The sequence below is a fragment of the Balearica regulorum genome, chromosome Z, assembly GCF_011004875.1.
Source record: "Balearica regulorum gibbericeps isolate bBalReg1 chromosome Z, bBalReg1.pri, whole genome shotgun sequence".
Classification (NCBI taxonomy): Eukaryota; Metazoa; Chordata; class Aves; order Gruiformes; family Gruidae; genus Balearica; species Balearica regulorum.
In genome coordinates, this window is record NC_046220.1 from 58,167 (window position 1) to 79,397 (window position 21,231).

Here is a 21,231-nt window from a genome sequence, read left to right on the forward strand (position 1 = left end):
GCGCGCACCGAAAACTTATGTTTTCCCTTTTTATAACCCGATGTTCCCGCCCCATAGGCAGGGGTCTGTCATCACTGAGCAGGCGCAGTACGTGCTCAGGAATGTTTAGAAATGTTCTAGAAATTAGTTGGTGGGTTGTGGGGGTCCTGGGGCTCTCACTGCCCCCCCCCCTTCAGGGCTGACCAAGCAAGTGGTGATCTGTCACAGGCACATGGTGCACAGGGCACAGATGGTCTTTGTTTACATGTTTTAGGAATAGACGAGTGGTCTCACAAGATGTTATCCTGCCTCCACAGGCTCCGTTCTTGTTCAACACTCCCTGGTCATCATCAGCCCATCCCTGTCCATGTCAAGATGGGTGTTTGCGACATCCACTTGTTATCAGGGCCTTACAGTCACCTCAATCCTCTGATGTCGGATGCTGGCCCACCTTCATTCGGCACTCCACTCGCCTCTTCCGCTGGCCTTTGGCACATGGCTTGTCGCTCCACATCTGAAAAACATAAACCATGTAAAGCAAGTCACTGGCCACTAACTGATAGCTTGACAAGACCAAAGGTTTGTCATCTTTTTGCATATGCCTTCTAACTCTAGCTAAAACCAACCAAAACCCAAAGAACAGACAAATCAAACCCCAGATATTGAGCCCCACATATGCAAACTAAGGCACATTCAAGATTCAACCTACTTAACTACCACACAAATTGCTACTCCTGGAAGGCCAGAGTACAACTTCTGGCACCTACAAAACACAATGAAAATAACTCTGTGGCAGCTGTCTACAGCTGCTTGCCCAGAGATGGACTATAGGGTCTTCATCAAAAGAATCTGGTCAGATCAACATTTTACCACTACACCATGAAACCATGCTGCCCCTGTCTTTAATATTGCTACACCCCTGGGCAGGACAGCTCCAAGCCTAACACAGCACACAGACACCACAAACATGACCGTGAGAAGGCTGCGAGCACGAAGAATGACTACCATAGTGAAGATAATGCTCGCAAAGAATCATAGAATATCCTGAGTTGGAAGGGACCCAGAGGATCATTGAGTCCAACTCCTGGCTCCACACAGGACCAGCCAAATCAGAGCATATGACTGAGAGCATTATCCAGACGCTTCTTGAACTCAGTCAACCTTGGTGCTGTGACCACTTCCCTGGGGAGCCTGTTCCAGTGCCTGGCCATCCTCTCGGTGAAGAATGTTTTCCTGATATCCAACCTAAACCTCCCCTGTTGCAGCTTCATGCTGTTCCCTCGGGTTCCATCACTGGTCACCAGAGGGAGGAGATCAGCGCCTGCCCCTTCACTCCCCCTTATGAAGAAGCTGTAGGCTGCAATGAGGTCTCCCCTCAGTCTCCTCATCTCTAGGCTGAACAAACCAAGGGACTTCAGCCTCTCCTCATACGTCTTCCCCTCTAGACCCTTCACCACCTTTGTTGCCCTCCTTTGGACACTCTCCAATAGTTTTATGTCCTTTTTGTACTGTGGCACCCAAAACTGCATGCAGTACTTGAGGTGAGGCTGCACCAGCACAGTGTAGAGTGGACAATCACTTCCCTAGACTGGCTAGCAATGTCATGCTTGATGCACCCCAGGATACAGCTGGCCTTCCTGGCAGCCTGGGCACACTGTTGACTCATGTTCAACTTGCTGTCGACCAAGACCCCCAAGTCCCTTTCAGCATGGCTGGTCTCCAGCATGTCATCGCCCAGTCTGTAGGTATAGCCAGGGTTGCCCCTTCCCAGGTGCAGAATCCGGCACTTGCCCTTGTTAAACCTCATGCAGGTGGTGACTGCCCAGTTCTCCAATCTGTCCAGATCTCTCTGCAAGGCCTCTCCACCCTCGACAGAATCAACAGCTCCTCCCAATTTGGTGTCATCTGCAAACTTGCTCACACCACCTTCTAGTCCCACATCCAAGTCATTTATGAAAACATTAAAGAGAACTGGCCCTAAAATGGAGCCCTGGGGAACCCCACTAGTGACTGGCTGCCAGCCTGATGTAACCCCATTTACCATAACTCTTTCGGGCCAACCTTTCAGCCAGTTGCTCACCCATCGCACTATGTTTTTGTCAAACTGTATGCTGGACATTTTCTCCAGAAGGATACTGTGAGAGACAGTATTGAAAGCTTTATTGAAATCTAAAAAAATGACATCAACTGGCTTCCCTTGGTCAACTAGATGGGTGACCTTGTCATAAAAGGAAACTAAGTTTGTTAAACAGACCCTTCCTCTCATGAACCCATGTTGGCTGTGACCAATGACTGTGTTGTCCTTTAGGTGTTTTTCACTAACTCCCAGCATAATTTCCTCCATAATTTTACCAGGCACGGAAGTGAGACTGACAGGCCTGTAATTACCAGGGTCTTCTTTCTTGCCCTTCTTGAAGATTGGAACAATGTTTGCCAGCTTCCAGTCAACTGGGACCTCTCCAGACTCCCAAGACCGTTGAAAAATAATTGTGAGAGATCTCACAAAGACATCAGCCAGCCCTCTGAGCACCCTGGGATGAATCCTGTAGGGCCCCATGGACTTGTATGCATCCAGGTGGAGCAGCAATTCCTGCACAAGGTTGGGGTCAGCTGGGAGTTTATCGTTACCACAGTCACGTTCCTCCAACTCGGGGCATCTGGGGTCCTAGAGCCTGTCATCAGTGTTGAAGACAGAAGCGAAGAAGGCATTAAACATCTCTGCTTCGTCTATGTCCCTGTTTGTAAGGTGACCATTCTCATCGAGTAACAAGCCAATATTCTCTCTGGTCTTCCTTTTGTTATTAATGTATTTTAAAAAGCCCTTTTTATTGTCCCCCACAGTGCTGGCCAGCTTCAATTCTAACTGGGCACAGCACTGCCCTACGGCACCACGACGGTGTGGATGCTTTATAGCGGCCCCAGGAAAGAGGCAATGGCTGTGGCTGGCAAGAGAAAGCAACTGTCAAAACCAGAATGACCAATGCATGAGAAGCCAGGCTTTAAGACCTAAGACCATTAAAGATGAGGGGATGAAACTCCAGAAGACAGCTCTGTGGAAACAGAATGCACTGGCGAGCTGAGTGCTGCTTGCAGCTCCAGTGAGCAAGAGATGGCTGCTCAGAAACATCTATGATGCAATGCATGCCAAGTAGATCCATGCTTTAAGCTATAACTGCAAGAGAATAAAGGCTTGATGAGCACAGTGCTGCCGAGTACAGGTATTCAAGACTCATGAGGTCTAATAAAGTACCTGCTGATCACAAAGAGTTACGGAGGCATCAAGACCTGAGGAAGGTATGGTGTAGAACATAAGATAGACAACACAACCTACACACCACCACCACCACACAGGCTGGAACTGCCCTGCCTGGCACAGTCTAGCATTGTGCTGACAAGCAACCCGCTCCCTTTGCTTGCCCAAAGGGGACAGCTCCTGGACAGTCCTCTCCCCTGCACTAACTTAAAATCCCTCCCCTGCAACTCCCAACCTTGTTCCATTCTCCTCCCACTCCCTCCCCAGCTCTGGTCCCTCAACTTAGCTTGCAGTGGAGGTCAGGGATCTAAATCCACCTGCAACAAAAAACATATACACCACACATTGGCTAAGATGTTCCTGCAGTCGCCTGGTTCCTCTTTATCAAACACACAACAAAACAATGCTGGTAGTCAGCAATGCACCAGTAAACACCAGCCTCTCCTACAACACCCTGCCTCCTCAAAAGGGCCATGGTGTTCCACTCACCTGCTTGTTCCAGAGAGGACTGCAGCTGTGATCACTTGTGGCACCTAAGACACCAAGAGATACAAAATTACTTACATTTGTGAGAAGTCACCACTTCCATTATTGCTGTCACTATTATGCCACCTCACCTCGAATGTGCATCCAGTTCCAAAGGTGGCCACACAGCACCTGCAAAAACAGAGGTAAATGCTTAAACTAGTTGCCGTATACTGCTGTGCTATTAGACCCCAACCCAGCCAACCACCTTCTCAGACCACTCATCAGCACACTGCTTCGCCCCTCCGAGGCTGCCTGCGGCACCTGCAAAGAAACAAAGCAAAAGGCAAATGCTGAGATAGTGCCCAAAACAGCAGCCTGCCCGCACCAATTCCTGTCTCCTGCTCCTCTACCTCAGCTGCTCAACTAGCCTCTGTCATTTTGGGCTGCCATGCTGAGGCTTGCGCCCCACCTAGAACACACAAACAAAGGATACCTTTAACTTAACCAGCAATGCAATGCCTGAAAGATAACTGCTACTTCAGCCCACTAGTCACTGCTCACCTGGCCCAAGTCACCTACTGTGTCAATATCCCCCTTTGCTCATCGCTTTACACCTTAAAAATAAAAAGCACTTTCCCACACAAATCTTAATATAGTTATACACCCAGCAATCACATCTTCCCTCCAACACCACTGGCTGACCCACCTTCTTATGGCACTCTGCTTGCCTCCTCTGCCGCTCTTTGGTGCGCATCTTGTCTGTTCGCATCTAAAAAACCCAAGTTATTAAACAAGTTACCTGGATGCTGAGTGATAGCTGAATAATTCCAGAGCTCTTGCTTCCCTTTAGGAATACCATCTAGAGTCCAACTACAGACCACCATTAAAAAACCCCAAAAATTTAAGTCCCACACAGACAGGCCTTTGACACCTTTGAGATTCAATCTGCTTTCACTACCCCTGCACAGCCCCTCCCAGATGTCTCCCGTCCTCTCCACAGAACATTATGGAACTGACACTCTGCACAGCCTGTTGGTAGCTACTCGATCTGAGGCAACTATACAATCTTTGCCCAAGCAATCTGGGCATATCAACGTACTAACCACAGACCCACTGCTATTCCACCCAACCCTGACTCAACTCCCCCAAGCAGAGCAGCTCCAACCCAAACACACACACACACAGACCAACACTACATAGAAAGCTACAAACAACACAACTCAACGATGAGAGAAAATTCTCAGCAAGAAGAACGACTCCTGGACCAGAGAGGCTGCCAAGCAAGACTACCTACAGGGCACTACACCCAGGCAAGGAAGCTCTATGGCAACCCTAGAAAAGAATTGACTGTAATGGCCTGTTATAAGAAGTTACTGTCAGAACCGAGATGATGGATGTGCAAGAAGCCTGTCTTCAAGACCTAAGAACATAAGGATGCAGGGAAGAAGCCCCAGTCCAGGAAAATGGATGGCTAGAGAGCAGAGCTCCCAACACAGCCTGGGATTATGCTGCAAAAAAGAGGACCCACCAGAAGTGTCTGAGACTCAAGATCAACCCACACTGTAAGCTTGCTATACAAGCAAAGTGCCTGATTAGCACTAGACCAAGAGTACAGGCATTCGAGACTCTAGGGATGGCACCTGAGAAGCATGCTGTGCCCCTTGAGCACAAAGAGAACATTGAGACCCGAGGAAGGGCTAAGACACAGAAGACAAGATACAAAACAAACATACCACAGACACAGGCTGGAACTGCCCTGCCCGGCACAGCCTAGCATCATGCTGACAAGTAACCTGCTCCCTTTGCCTGCCCAAAGGGGACTGGTCCTGGACAGCCCTCCCCCCTACACTAACTTTAAATACCTCCACTGCCCCTGCCCTACCCCCCCCTCCCCTCCCCCCACAACTCCCAACCTTGTCCCCTCCTCCCAGACTCTCCCTGGCCCCAGTCCCTCAACTTAGCTTTCAGAGGGCCAGGGATCTGGAACCATCCTCGACCAAAGAAAAAAACCACATTGGCTAGCTGGGACAATCCTGTATTCACCAGGTTCCTCTTCATCATCTGCAATTAAAAACACCACAAACAAACAGTGCCAGCAGTAAACATCACATCAGCCAACACCAACCTCTCCCACAACACCCCTCTTCCTCAGAGGGGCCACGGTGTTCCACACATCTGCTCATTCCAGAGACAGATGCTGCAGCCATCATCGTTTGTGATACCTAAGAGACCAAGAGACACAAAATTACTGCTATATTTGTGAGAAGTCACCAACCCCATGCTCTTCTTGGCTACCACCCCAGCTCACCTCAAATGTTTATCCAGTTCCAAAGGTGCTCTGCATGGCACATGCAAAACCAAAGAGAAACATTGAACTGAGCTGCCAAGATTCCTTGCTCTTAGATGCCAACCCAGCTGACAACTGCCTCACCTTCTCAGACTGCTCGCTGGTATGTGGCTTTGCCCCTCCAAGGCTGCTTACAGCACCTGAGAGGGAAAAAAAAAAAAAAAAAAGCAAAGCACACATGCTGAGGTACTGCCTGAAACCACAGCCTGCCTGCACTGATTACCATCTTCCGCTCCTTTACTTTGGCTGCTTGGCCTCCCTGCCTCTGCTGTTTACAGGTTGCCACATTGAGGCTCAGATACCACCTTTAAGACAGAAACTAAGGATGATTATAACTTCAGCAACAATACGTCACCCAAAAAAATAACTGCTACTTCAGCTCACGAGTCACTTCTCACTTTTCCTGAGTCACCTCTGGTGCCAATATCCTGCTTTGCTCATTGCTTTGTACCTTCAAAATAAATAATAAGCCCCAATAAGCCAAAACCTGCAAGCTAGTCATATGGCCACCAGTCACATTTTCCCTCCAACATGTGCTGACCCACTTTCTTATGGTGTTCTGCTTGCCTCCTCCATCACCCTTTGGTGCATGGCGTGTCTCTCTGCATCTGCAAAAACCAGTATCAAACAAGTCACCTGGATGAAGAACAATAGCTTAACAATTCCAGAGGTCTTGTTTCCATTTAGGAATACCACCTAGATTTCAACAACGGCCTGCCATTAAAAAACAAAACCAAAACAACATTAAGCCCTCTATATACAAGCCTTAACACCTCTGAGGTTCAATCTGTTCAACTACCACTTGACCAGCCTCGATATCTATAAAGTGGAATTTTCCACTTTACAGGGACAGGAATGTGTTTGGGTTAGTGCTTAGACACTGTTTAATTTAGAGTTAAATGCACTACCTTGCTTTGCTAATAACTATACCTTTGAAGAAGAGCCGAAAGACTGACGAAAAGCATGCTTTGCTAAAGAGTACCTTGAAGAAGAGCTGAAAACTGATTAAAAGGAAACATCCAGCCCCAGAAGGCACCGAGAGCTGGGTGATTGCCAGAGAAGCTTGAAGTCAACAAAAATTGGTAGTAATTAGGGGAAAGGGAAAGGTGGCTGGGGGAGGTCATGACCACTCACCCAATTAAAATTACCCCACCACCATCACCACTCTCAAGGACCATGTGTGCTAATTTAAATATGCTTGACCAATAGTAGATGATGTGGTAATTAATAACAATTAGCATAAATTTAGGCACATTTCTCTAATCCTGTAACAAGATATGTTGTAGATTCTGTGTGTAGTGTGCTAGCTTTGTGGAATTACCACCTAACACCCATCTCTGTGCAGACATGAAATAAATAAAATACCTCTGCTCTGTGTGTATATTGGCATACTGCACACCAGGTTAACAATCTCACTTTTGGGACAGCAGCCTCTCCCAGATAGTTCCCATCATCCCCTCCACATCCTTGCCTGCTACTGAGGGCTAGATGCTCTGAGGTGGACTGTACAGTCTGTAACTAAACATTCAGTGTATAGCAACATTAACTGTAGACTCTCATTGTTATTCTTTCCCTGACTAACATTGCTATGCCCCTGTCCCATCCCACTCAGTGGGTTAGGGTGAGGTTAACTTTTTAATTCTCTGCATGGTAATCAGAAGTAACGACAATTACTTTAGAGGTTCAAACAAATCATAAATTTACTTAAAACTCAGTGGAACTACAAAAGATAAAGGCTTGGAAAAAGTTCTAACAATACTTAGCAGAACTACAAGGAGTAATGGTTTAGCAATACTTGTGACAATATTACCCTAATGTTCTGAAAATGAAGTTAGAGACAAAGAGAGTGATAGGGAGGAAAAGACAGAAAGAGAGAGAGAGAGAAAACATATCACTACCCTTGGATCCAGCGATGTTCTCCACTTGTAGTTATAGTCTTCAGGTGCTGGGCGCGTGCCAAAAACTTATCTTTCCCCTTTTTATAAGCTGGTGTGCCCACCCCATAGGTGGGGGTCTGTCATCACCAAGCAGGTGATGTTCAGAAATGTCCCAGAATTAAGTCAGTAGGTTATGGGGGTCTTGGGGGGGTCTCACCATGTCGTTCCCCCCCCCCCCCGCCCCCTTTCAGGGCTGACCAAGTGAGTGGTGATCTGTCACAGACACATGGCACACAGATGGTCTTTGTATACATCTTTCAGGAATAGAGAAGTGGTCTTACAAGACATTATCCTGCCTCCACAGGTTCCATTCTTGGTCAATATTCCCTCATCATCAGCCCATCCCTGCCTATGTCAAGACAGGTGTTTGCGACTTTCACTTGTTTGCAGACTGACACTGCACACAAAAGACAAACAACTTGACCCACAGACATAAAAACTCTCAGCAAGAATAATTACTCCCCCAGGGAAGACACCTTTAGGTAAAAAGACAAGGGGGCCATGAGGGAGAATCTACAGCTGCCCCAGATGTTGAGCAACATGGCCCATGGCAAAAAGATATGGCCACAACTCTGACAATGGATGCACGAGAAGAGAGGCTCTGAAACCAAAAGGATGCAGGGAAGTAGTCCCAAAAAAAGGGCTCCATGAAAACAGCCTGCTCAACAGCAGATATGCTGACGCATCCTGGATTGCTGCAAGGGAAGACTGTCCATAAACCTCTGACTCAAGACACAGAAGACAGATCTGTGCATTGAGCATCTAACATAAGAAAGGAAGCGCTCAGTTAGCATTATGCTGATGAGTTGAGGCACACAAGACCCTCAGTATGGATACCGATATGCCTGCCTAGCACAAAAAAACAATGGCAACATCAAGACACAAGTAAGATATGGTCTAGTACACAGAAAACAAGTGACAAAAAACTACTTCTTAACCTACAAAGCCCCTTAGGGAATTACAGAGGCAATCAGTCAATGGAAAAACCACAATGATCATGACATGGTGCCTCAAAGATCCAAAATAGATACCTTATGACTACAGAAACTGGTGCTAAAAACACAATAGATAAACAAGAACAAGAGAACATGACTGCCATGACTGATACTAGAGCAAACCTCTTTAAACACTTAATGAAAAATGCAATATTGGAATAATAGAAAAAGCTTGCATGTTGGGACTGCAATAAAAGAAAGACCCCTGGATGGAGATTGTTACAAGCACAAATACAAATCCCCTTCTCCAAAATACTCGAGGGAAGACAGCAACACAAACCTGCACTGGAAATAAATGCCTAGTCAATGTCTTCAAGTAACAATGACTGTGACATCCAGATGGATGCAAAAATTAAGTCAGAGAATGAAGAAAGTAAAAGGCACAGAAGAAAAGATGTCAGAGTTCAGGAAGGTGTATTTTAATGTACCTCATGCTTTACAAGATGAGGATCTTCTGACATTCAGCCCTACATGTTGTGATGCAGAGGCTCAGACGGTTTACATTGCATCTCCCTTGACTGTCATACCTCCCATCAGCTGTGGATAGACTAAACCAGAACAAGTGTCATTAGCACCCAAGTCCAATTGTAACTAATCTAAGAAAGGCTGATAAACCCTCCTTCCTTTCCCAACCATTCCCCAGTCCCAAAACATTACAAACCTTTTCTTTTCTCCTGAACTGTCAGGGAAGGAACCGCACTCCTTCCCTGTAATTGCATCCCTGAACCCCCTACATCAGCTGCTCCTTGGGAGCTGCTCTTCTGAGCTGTGCCCTGCATTCTGCAGGCAACTCCTGTCTTCCATCTTCCCACAAACTCTGGGTTCTGCTACAGGGTCACAAAATAAGTGAAGCCCTGATGCTTATAATCTACAAGGGGCCTGCTGCAAGCTGTTCTAGGAACAACATGGTACTCCGTGGGCAGCTGGGAAAGGCAATGAGCTATCCCATACCCAGAAAGACACTATGCCTTACACCCCTGCTGCTTTCTTGATGCAGATGCATCGAAGATGCTCACCCTAACCCTTGCTAGATAATCTCACCATTAGTCCTATTGAGAGATGGTATGAGCAACTTACAGAGGATACTGCACAACTGGTGAAAAAAACCAAGGTTCTATTCAATAGTCAGGAATTCCAGTAAAACACAATGCACCTATGTCATGGTTTAGCCATGGCCAACAACTAAGCACCACACAGTTGCTTGCTCACTCCTCTCTCGTGAGACAGGGGAGAGAATCAGAAGGGTAAAAATGAGAAAACTCACGGGTTGAGATAAAGATAGTTTAATAAGTAAAGCAAAAGCCACACACACAAGCAAAGCAAGACAAGGAATTCATTCACTACTTCCCATCAGCAGGCAGATGTTCAGCCACTCCCAGGAAAGCAGGGCTCCATCCCACATAATGGTTACTTGGGAAAAGAAACAACATCACTCTAAATACTGCCACCTCCGCACTTCATCCTTCTTCTTCCCCAAGCCTCTTACAAACTGAGCATGATGTCATGTGGTATAGATTATTCTTTTGGTTAGTTCGTATCAGCTGTCCTGATTATGTCCCCTCTCAACTTCTTGTGCATCGCCAGCCATCCCGCTGGCAGGGCAGTGTGACAAGTAGAAAAGGTCTTGATTCTGTGTAAGCACTGCTCAAGAGTAACAAAAACATCTCTGTGTTATCAGCACTGCTTCCAGCATAAATCCAACACATAGCCCCGTACTAGCTACTATGAAAAAAATTAACTGTATCTCAGCTGAAAGCAGGACAAGCTAGAATTAAAAAAAAAACCTGTATACTATTAAACCATTCTGCAAACATCTGAACACTCAATACAAAATTACTGACCTGAAAAAAAAAGAAACATGTAAGTGTACTGTCTATTCTACATACTGCTTAACCTTGACTAGTCCCAAAGTTCTTACTTCAGACACTTCTGCTTCTCTGAATATCAACATACATCTGCCCAAATAACTGAGCCAGCTCAAAAGCTGCCATTGACAGAAGGCCCAGCAGAGCACTGACACCAAAGCAGCCCAGCAGCAGAACAGGCTCCCTGACGTGAGGCCTGTGGCACCTATACCTCAGGCCCGGCCCACCACCCTTCCCACAATCACCTGGGAAAGGGGCAGGGCCAATAACCAGAAGGCTTAAAGGCTGCTGGAGCAGCACCGGAGTTTTTGTGATCTGCCTTGAGTTTGTGGTGTTTGAAGTGCTGAACAGAGAAAGCAACCCTTACTGGAAATTAGGCAATGTTTCTCTTTTCTATGCCAATGACTACTTGATCTAAGGTAACTCTACAACCTTTGCCTAAAAAGTCTGGGCATATCAACATATTAACTATAGATTCTTATTGCTATTCCACCTACCCCTGACTACACCATAGGCAGAGCAGCTCTAAGTCTGTCCTGGTTTTTGGCTAGGATAGAGTTAATTTTCACAAGAAGCTTGGAGGAGACACAGCCAGGACAGCTGACCTAAACTAGCCAAAGGGGTATATCATACTATATAACCTCAAATTCAGCATATAAAGGGGGCTGGCGAGGGAGGGCAGCTCCAGGATGGGCCGAGTGTCTGATTGGTTGTCAGGTCACCAAATTGCACTATTGCATTGCGTATCACCTGCTTTGTATGTTCTTTTACAAGTACTGTTGTTGTTATTTTCCTCTCCCTTTGCTCTCCAGTAAACTGTCCTTATCTCAACCCACGAATTTTACCTTTTTCTTCTGATTCTCCTCCTCATCCCACCAAAGTGGGGAGGAGAGAGTGAGCAGCTCTGTGGTGCTTAGCTGCTGGCTGGGGCTAAATCATGACAGTCCCTTTTAGTGCCCAACGAGGGGCCAGATCTGACCAGAGCCTGTTAAAACAAAGTTGTTATATGCATTTATTATATTAGTTAAACAGTCACTGGTCACAATGGTGTTTTGTTCGTTCACATGGTTGTGTTACATAAATCCTTACTTGCTGTATGTATTCCCTGTGGTGCTGTTTATCACCTCTTGGAGAGGAATCAGGATTCTCATTTTGTTTTAATGTGTAATATTGACTTATAATATGGTAACATCACTTGTTATGAGATTAAGCTGGTATTTGTATGTGGCATTGCTGCCATGCCTGTACCTTGGATGACATCTGTCAGAATTTATTAATAATCACACCCAATATATGGGGAAGATGGGGGGGGACTTTCTCCTGCTCTTTTACCTCCTCTTTTTCCTTCAGGCTACTTACAACAGCTTTTGAGATTTTTTAATATCCTTAGGATGTTCAAGCCAACATGCTCCTATTGCTATGTCTCCTGAATGTGTTTGAGGTTTGTTTAGGGTTACAAATTTTGTTTTAAGAATACCACCCAGAGATCTGCCTCAAGGCTTGGATAGTCATGGGTGGCATGGCATGTGGGAGAATATAGGCAGGTATCTAGAGAACTTCTCACATCCAATGGTTTGGATCTTCACTCCCGAACAACTACAGGACCCTGATAAAGTGATAGAATATTTGAAAAGAAAATGCTGTGGCTATTCTAAACAGGCACAACTTACCGCACTGTGCTGGGCCCTGGCCACTGTCTACCAAACATTGCTTGGTATTAGGCAGCACCCTCGGGGAAAGAGAGGGAAAACACAGTGACAAGCACTGTGACTACTCCAATCCCAGTAACAGGAACAGTGGCTACCCCAACCCTGACGACAGGCACAGCAGCTGAACCAAAACAACAACCCATGCCGGTATCAGTTGCCTATCTGTCACCGGCTCTGTTTAACATTTTTGTTGGCAATGTGGACAGTGGGATCAAGTGCACACATAAGAAGGACATCGAGCTGTTGTTGGAGCAAGTCCAGAGAAGGGCTGGAGCACCTTTCCTATGAAGACAGCCTGGAGAAGAGAAGGCTCCAGGGAGACCATATAGCAGCCTTCCAGTACCTAAAGGGGGCATACAAGAAAGCTGGAGGGGGACTGTTTACAAGGGCATATAGTGATAGGACAAGGGGGAATGGCTTTAAACTATAAGAAGGTAGATTTAGATTAAAGGAAAAAATTCTTCCCTGTGTGGGTGGGGAGGCACTGGAACAGGTTGCCCAGAGCAGTTGTGGATGCTTCCTTCCTGGAAATGCTTAAGGCCAGGCTGAATGGGGCTTTGAGCAACCTGGTCATATGGAAGGTGTCCCTGCCCATGGCATGGAGGTTGGAAATAGATGATCTTTAAGGTTCCTTCCAACCCAAGCCATTCTATGATTCTATGAGAAAGTGGGGGGGGGGGGGGGGGGGGGGGGGGGGGGGGGGGGGGGGGGAGGAGGGCAGAAAGGGGAGAGGGGGATGGCAAAAGTTATGTTCTGTATCACTCACCAAAGATATGCCATTGGTGAAAGGTCTCTCTGCCTTGAGCAGCAATGTTGAGAGGTGTCCAAGCTCAAAGGGAGATCAGTGCCATGCAGCCGTGCTGCTTAGCAGGGAGAGCTCAAAGAAGGCTCTTAGGCTGTCATAGCTATGGACTAAAGTGGTTAGCTTGCAGTCAAATTACATGCAATGGAAACATGCATGAGACTCCTTGTACCCACAACTTTGTTCCTTGATAACTGACCCTTGGAAAATCCACTCAGGTGTTAATCACGTGATCAGTGTTCAAAGCTCATATACACTGATGCTCACTGTGTCACTCTGCTCCTTTGTGTGCTTTCAGAGAACAGATTGGAACTAGAGTTGTTCTTGGCCCATTTACAGCTCAGGTCTTTACCTCCTTTGGAGCCTGTACCAAACTACTGCTAGTTTGGTTACACAGTCCAGTGCATCAATCACACACCCCCAAGAAATAAATTCAAGAAAAAAAAACCAAAACAAAACACCCCCAGCAAATCAAAGCAAGCCCTGCAAAAAGTTAAAATGGAAAAACAAAAGCTGCCCCCAAGAAGTCAAAAAACACCGACCCCAGAAAAAAAAATCAAATTCACTCCCAAGAGATTTAAGAAAAAAACAACCAGAAAACCAACCCCAAGAAAAAAAAAAGGAAAGAAAATCCCAAAACACCAAAGGCACGCGAGGGGGAGAAGGAGGGAGAGAGCAGGCTGGGGGAAGCAGGCACGAGCGGGCAGCAAGCAAGGCGAAGAGACGGACCGTCGGCTTCGTTCTCACACCACCCCCGGCAGCCGCCGCTCCGCGGGACCCGCGCATGCGCCAAGGGGCAGCCGGAGCGTCTGCGCGTCATCGGCTCCGGGCGGAACCCGCGGTCCCCCACCACAGTTCCGAGGAGGAACGGACCGGGAGAGATGCTGTGCGGCACAGGGGAAGCTGTGCGGCTGCTGTGGGGTTGCTGTGAGGAAGGAGGTTGCTATGGGACGCGGCGTTGCCATAGTGTAGCAAAAAAGATAGGCCTTGTAACGAAGGCCTACTTATATGTGATAAGAAACTATTCATTGTTACTTTAGGTAGAAGGCTAATGATTCTCAGAATGAGCACCTGCTACACATCATGATAAAAAGGAGGAGCTTTTAAGGAGTCCTTATATATGTACTTTGCAGAAAGGGAGGACACTAGTTGCCTCCAGGAGCATCCTTATCTTCCTGAGGCATATAGCGAACAATTACCAACATCGGGTATGGAGAAACTAGGGGAAAGGTAATTTGGGCCAGGGTCCCCACGGCCACCGACCCATAAGCCCCCTACCCAAATTATACCACCTACGCAAAAGATAGAGGCGGAGAAAGGAACTGAGCATGCGTTCTAGTTTGCATACCAGGCGAAGAAATATGAACCAATTATTTTAACAGGGAGTGTACCACTTTGTAATCTTTGTAACATTTGAGTATACATATGACAAGAGAACCAGCATTAGGTGTGCCTGATTAGAGGAACTCTCCTCCTGACACCCAGCGCTGCAATAAAAGGAAATGCCTGCTTCTTAATGCCAAATTGGTGTTAAGGAGTTTTCTTTTATTCCCGAATTTCGGTGACAATAGGGCTGGTATGGGGTTACTATGGAGTTCATATGGGACTGCTATGGGGCAGGGCATTGCTATGACGTTGCTATGGCGTTACTATGGTGTTGCTACAGGGCGGGGAGCGCTGTGCGGGGCCCCAGACGCCCCGGGCCTCCATCACGTGACCCTCCCACGCGACTCCCCTTCCTGTTTGGGCATTCGCAAGATGGCGGCGGCGGCGGTTCGGGGGCGGCGTTTCAAGTGGTCGTTGGAGCTGGCGGCGGCGCCGGGGGGGCGGTGAGACTCGGGGGAGGGGGTGGAAGGGGATTTGGGGGGGTTCAGAGGTGTCCCCAGCGTCACCTGCCTGCCTCTTTCTCCCCCCAGGCCCCGCGGAGCCGCCGAGGGCCGCGGGCCGCTGGGGTTCGCCGAGCGGCAGCTGGGGGAGGGCGGCGTCCACGAGAGCGACAAAATCCTTATGGAGAAGGTGGGCGAGACGGGTACCTGGGGGCGGGGAGGAAGGACACCCCGGGGGGGGGGTGGTCCCTGTCCTAGATGCCTGGGTCCCGTAGGAGGGCGGACCCCCCCACATCCCCGACGCCTGGGTCTCCTCTTTCCCTGCAGCGCTGCTGGGACGTGGCACTGGCGCCGCTGAAGCAAATCCCCATGAATCTGTTCATCATGTATATGGCCGGCAACACCATCTCTATCTTCCCTGCCATGATGGTCTGCATGATGGGCTGGCGCCCGCTGCAGGCCCTCATGTCCCTCTCTGCCAGTGAGTACAACCCTATGCTACAGCCCCATGCAGGTGATAGCTCCCTGGGTGTTCCCCCATGGCCATCCCCTGCCACACGACAGTTGCCCCATGTACCTAATGCAGTCCCCTGCCCTGCATCTCCCCCTGCAACAGTAGTCTCCGCATATCCCCCAACAGTCATCCCTACAACAGCCCTCACCACATGTCCTCCTGCAACAGCTGCCCTCATGTCAGTTGCCCCCGTATGTCCCTCAACAGTCATCCCTATGGTAGTCATCATTACATTTTCCCACATCCCTGAACAGTTGCCCCCATGTCAGTTGCTCCCATGCATCCACCAACAGTGACCTCCACGTTACTTGCCCCCATGCGTCCCCCTACAGTTGTCCCTATGACAGTTACCCACACCCCTCCAGTCACCTCTGTGACAGTCACTCCTACACATCCCCCAACAGTCGCCTAACAGCTACCCCGTGCCATCTGCCCTGCACCTTCCCCACCACTCTCCCCTGTGACGCTCCTCTGCCGCTCCCCACCCATCATTATCACTGGTCTGCCATGGTGCCAGGTATGTGGCTTGTAGGTGACAGTCACAGGTCCCCCTGTCCCCCCACAGCACTGAAGGCGCTGGAGAGTTCGAGCCGGCGGGCACTGCAGGGGCTGGTGTTCCTGGTGGGCAATGGGCTAGGACTGGCGCTGGCCCTCTACAAGTGCCAGGCCATGGGGCTGCTGCCCACCCGCCCTTCCGACTGGCTGGCCTTCGTTGCCCCCCCACAGGTGCGCCCCGACACCGGGTCCCCCTGCCCCTGCTTCCCTAGACACCAGGGTTCCTCCTGGCCTGGACAACACAGTCCCCCTACTCACCCCCTTTCTCTCTCTTCCCTCGGCAGCGGATGGAGTTCACTGGGGGGGGCCTGATCCTGTGACCCAATGTGCCCACACACCAATAAAGGCAATGGCAGGCTGGTGGTGTTATTTTTGTGGGAAATTCCAGTGGTTTGGGGGCTCAACCTAAGGAGGCACCAGGATGGGTTGGAGCAAAAACTGTTTATTGGTGGTGTGTGCTGGGAACAGTGCGGCCTGTACTGGTAGTGCTGGGGCCCATACTGGGGGCACTGGCAGTGCACTAGAGGAGTACTGAAGCCCATACAGGGAGTGCTGGGAGTGTCCTGGGAGCCTTAGGACCTGCACTGGGAACCTTGGGGGCGACGCTAGGAGTGCACTGAAGCTGCATTGGGAGCCTTAGGGGCTGTACTTGGAGCACTGGAAGTGCACTGGGAGCCTTGAGGCCTGTACTGAGAGCGCGCTGGAGCTGCACTTGGAACATCAGGGCCCGTACTGGGAACCTTCAGGGGCACACTGGGAGTGCACTGGGAGCCTTGGGGCCCATACTTGGGATCACACGTGGAGAAATGTAGCCCGAGCTGGCACTGTACCGGGAACACTGGGGCTTATTCTAGGAATTTACTTTAACTGAAGCTGATGCTGGCATCATACTGCGAGCACTGGGGACTATACTGGGAGTGTTGCGGCCATACTAGGATGCTGCTTGAAGAGCTGTGACCCAGACTGGCATTGTACTGGGAGTGTTGGTGCTACACTGGCAGCACTGGGCCCATACTGGGAGTGTGGTGGCCCATACTGGGATTGTGCCTGAAGACCTGTGGCTTAGGCTGGCATCATACTGGCAGCACTGGTGGTATACTGGGATCATATTCTGAGAGCTGTGGCCGAGACTGGCATTGTACTGGGAGCATTGGAGCTCATATTAGAACACTGGGCCCTTACTGGGATTGTGATTGAAGACCTGTGGCTCAGGCTGGCACCATACTGGGAGTGCTGGGCCCATACTGGGATGGTGGTGGGTTAGCCAGAGTGATGCATTTGCAGTACTGGGAGGTACTGGGCCATAGTGGTGTACTCAGGGGCTGGAGGGGTCCCTGTCACCCACACCACCAGCCCCAGCCCCTCCATCAGCAGCTCCAGGAACTCAAGGTCTGACCCACATCAATGGCTGCCCCTCAGGTGCCCCCCACTGCCCAATAACTGCCCCCCAATTTCCAATAAGTGTGTCTCAATTTGCCCCCCAGCTGCCCTATTGCCCTGCCCCATAACCACCCCCAGATCCCCCCCACTGCCACGTTTTTGGTTTTTTGCCCTGTTTTGGCTCAGTTTTACATGGGTTTGCCCCATTTTTGCCCAGTTTGCCCTGGTTTTGCTCTTCTGCCCCATTTTGCCTGGTTTTACCCTATTTCCTCCTGTTTATTTTTGGTGTTGCTCCACTTTTTCCTGGTTTTCTCCTCATTTTACCCCTTTTGTACCATTTCCCCCATTTTGGCCTGTTCTCCCTGTTGGTGCCCTGACTGAGGTAACTGGCTGGTTTTGCCCCACGTTTCCTCATTTTTGCCTTTGTTCCCGTGGTTTTGACCTATTTTGGCTCATTGGCGCCCCATTTCGTCCCTCCCATTTCCCCATTTTTCCTGATTCTGTATTTCTGTTTTCCATGATTTCCCTCTTTCTCACCATTTCTTCCATTTTTCCTGGTTTTGTTCCATTTCCACTGTTTCTCCTCCTTCCCCCCATTTCCCCACAATTTCCCCCTAAGTTTTCTCCTCTCCTGTTTTGCCCTGGATTTTGCCTATTTCTGTCCCATTTTCCCATTTTACCCTGTTTTTTTCCACCCATTTTCCCTGATTTTCTCCTGGTTTTCTCCCCACCTTTTGCCCATTTGTGCCCCATTTTGCTGTCTCCCAAGAAGAGAAACAAAGCCAACCACCTCAAGGGGGTGTCTGGCTACGGTGGACCCTCTTGCACCCCTCCAGGGAAACCTCCATGCTCGATCACCTCTCTGAAATGCCTGTACACCAATGCACAGAGCATGGGGAATAAACAGGAAGAACTAGAAGTGTATGTGTGGTCACAGGGCCATGATCTCATTGCAGTTAGAGGGGCATGGTGGGATAGCTTGCATGACTGGAATGCTGTCATGGATGGTTATGTACTATTTAGGAAAGACAGGCCAGCAAGGTGAGGTGGTGGAGTTGCCTTTATGTGAGAGAACACCTGGAATGTATTGAGCTCCACATAGGGGTGGATGAAGAAAGAGTCGAGAGCTTATGGGTAAGGATGAAGGGGCAGGCTAATATGGGTCACACTATTGTGCATGTTTACTACAGGACACCTGATCAGGATGAGGAAGTTGATGAGGCCTTCTACAGACAGCTGGAAGTAGCCTGACGATCACAGGCCCTGATCCTCATGGGGGACTTCAACCACCCTGATATTTGCTGGAAAGGGAACATGGCCAGGCATGCACAGTCCAGGAGGTTCCTGCACAGCACTGATGACAACTTTTTGACAGAGGTTGTAGAGGAGCCCACACGGAGAGGGGTCCTGCTGGACCTTGTACTAACAAAGAAAGAAGGACTAGTTGAACATGTGAAGGTTGGGGGCAGTCTTGGCTGCAGTGACCATGAGCTGGTGGAATTCAGGATCCTGCGTGGAAGGAGCAGGGCAGTAAGTAGGACTACAACCCTGGACTTAGGAGAGCTAACTTTGGTCTTTTCAAAGACCTGCTTGGGAGAATCCCATGGGTTAGGGCTCTAGAAGGTAAGGGGGCCCAAGAGAGCTGGTCAGTATTCAAACACTACTTCTGAGCTCAAGATTGGTGCATCCTGAAAAATAGGAAATCAAGCAAAGGAGGAAGGAGACCTGCATGGATGAGCAAGGAGCTCCTGGAAAACTCAAAGGGAAGAAGGAAGTGTGCCAAATGTGGAAAAAGGGAGTGGCCACTTGGGAGGAATATAGGGATGTAATCAGAGAATGTAGGGGTGCAACAAGGAAGGCTAATGCCCACTTGGAATTAAAACTGGCAAGGGACGTCAAGGACCAGAAGAAGGGCTTTTTTCAAATACATCAGCAGCAAAAGGAAGAATAGGGAAAACACGGGCCTGCTGCTGAAGCAGGTGGGTGCCCTGGTGACGGAAGATACAGAGAAGGTGGAGTTAATGAATGTCTTCTTTGCTCTAGTCTTTACTCCTAAGGCCAGCCCTCAGGCAACCCAGACCCTGGAGGTAAGAGAGAAAGTCTTGCAAAAGGAAGACCTTCCCTTGGTCGAGGAGGATTGGGTTAGAGAACATCTAGGCAATCTCGACATCCACAAATCATGGGCCCTGATGGGATGCACTTGTGAGTGCTAAGGGAGCTGGCAGATGTTATTGCTAGGCCGCTCTCAATCATCTTTGAAAGGTCATGGAAAACAGGAGAGATGCCTGAGGACTGGAGGAAAGCCAATATCTCTCCAGTCTTCAAAAAGGGCAAGAAGGAGCATCCAGAAAACTACAGGCCAGTCAGCTTCACCTCCATCCCTGGAAAGATGCTGGAACAACTTATTCTGGGGGTTATCAATAAGCATGCGGAGGAGAAGTTTATCAGGAGTGGTCAACATGGATTCACCAAGGGGAAATCATGCCTGACCAATCTGATAACCTTCTACGATGGCATGACCAGCTGGGTGGATGAAGGGAGAGCAGTGGATGTTGTCTACCTCAACTTCAGCAATGCTTTTGACACCATCTCTCATAACATCCTCGTAAGCAAGCTTAGGAGGTGTGGGTTGGATGAGTGGACAGTGAGGTGGGTTGAGCACTAGCTGAATGGCAGAGCCCAGAGGGTTGTGATCAGTGGCGCAGAGTCTAGTTGGAGGCTGTAGCTAGTGGTGTGACCCAAGGGTCAGTGCTTGGTCTGGTCTCATTCAACATAATCATCAATGACCTGGACGAGGGGACAGAATGTACTCTCAGCAAATTTGCTGACAATACAAAACTGGGAGGAGTGGCCAACACACCAGAAGGCTGCGCTGCCATTCAGCGAGACCTGGACAGACTAGAGAATTGGGCGGAGAGGAACCAAACGAAATTCAATACGGACAAGTGTAGGGTCCTGCACCTACAGAAGAACAACCCCAGGTACCAGTACAGGTTAGGGGTTGACCTGCTGGGAAGCAGCACTGTGGAGAAGGCCCCGGGAGTCCTATAGAATCATACAATCTTTAAGATTGGAAAAGACCTCTAGGATCATCAACCCAACACCACCATGTCTACTAGACCATGTCCCAAAGTGCCATGTCTACACGCTTTTTGAACACCTCCAGGTGACTCCACCACCCCTCTGGGCAGCCTGTTCCAATGTCTGACCACACTTTCAGTGAAGAAATTTTTCCTAATATCCAACCTAAACCTCCCCTGGAGCAATTAGAGGCCATTTCCTCTTATCCTATCACTTGTTGCTGGGGAGAAGAGACCAACACCTACCTCACCACAACCTCCTTTCAGGTAGTTGTAGAGAGTGATAAGGTGTCCCCTCAGCCTTCTCCAAACAACCCCAGTTCCCTCAGCTGCTCCTTCTAAGACATGTGCTCCAGGCCCTTCACCAGCTTTGTTGCCCTTCTCTGGACACACTCCAGCACCTCAATGTCCTTCTTGTAGTGAGGGGCCCAAAACTGAACACAGTACTTGAGGTGTGGCCTCACCAGGACTGAGTACAGGGGGATGATCACTTCCCTGCTCCTGCTGGCTACACTATTCCT

The 21,231-nt window shown here is 49.0% G+C and overlaps 1 protein-coding gene and 1 long non-coding RNA gene across 3 annotated transcripts; one reads left to right on the forward strand and one right to left on the reverse strand.

Annotated features, from left to right (window-relative positions):
- Nucleotides 1-644: 644 nt before the first annotated feature.
- LOC142599543 (uncharacterized) lies at nt 645-14,005 on the reverse strand. 2 transcript variants are annotated; one of them, XR_012833107.1, is made up of 9 exons: nt 13,320-14,005; nt 11,690-11,829; nt 10,057-10,389; nt 4,407-4,469; nt 4,111-4,169; nt 3,966-4,021; nt 3,850-3,889; nt 3,722-3,765; nt 645-742 (listed from the first exon to the last, which is right to left on the reverse strand). It is a non-coding gene; the product is annotated as an uncharacterized LOC142599543 (long non-coding RNA). The 2 variants fall into 2 exon arrangements; XR_012833106.1 differs by lacking the exons at nt 10,057-10,389; nt 11,690-11,829.
- Nucleotides 14,006-15,060: 1,055 nt separating this feature from the next.
- EMC4 (ER membrane protein complex subunit 4) lies at nt 15,061-16,619 on the forward strand. The gene is made up of 5 exons (XM_075740409.1): nt 15,061-15,184; nt 15,272-15,371; nt 15,509-15,662; nt 16,261-16,421; nt 16,535-16,619. The coding sequence occupies exons 1-5, from the start codon at nt 15,114-15,116 to the stop codon at nt 16,568-16,570; spliced, it is 522 nt and encodes a 173-aa protein (XP_075596524.1). The 5' UTR covers nt 15,061-15,113; the 3' UTR covers nt 16,571-16,619.
- The last annotated feature ends 4,612 nt before the right edge of the window (nt 16,620-21,231 follow it).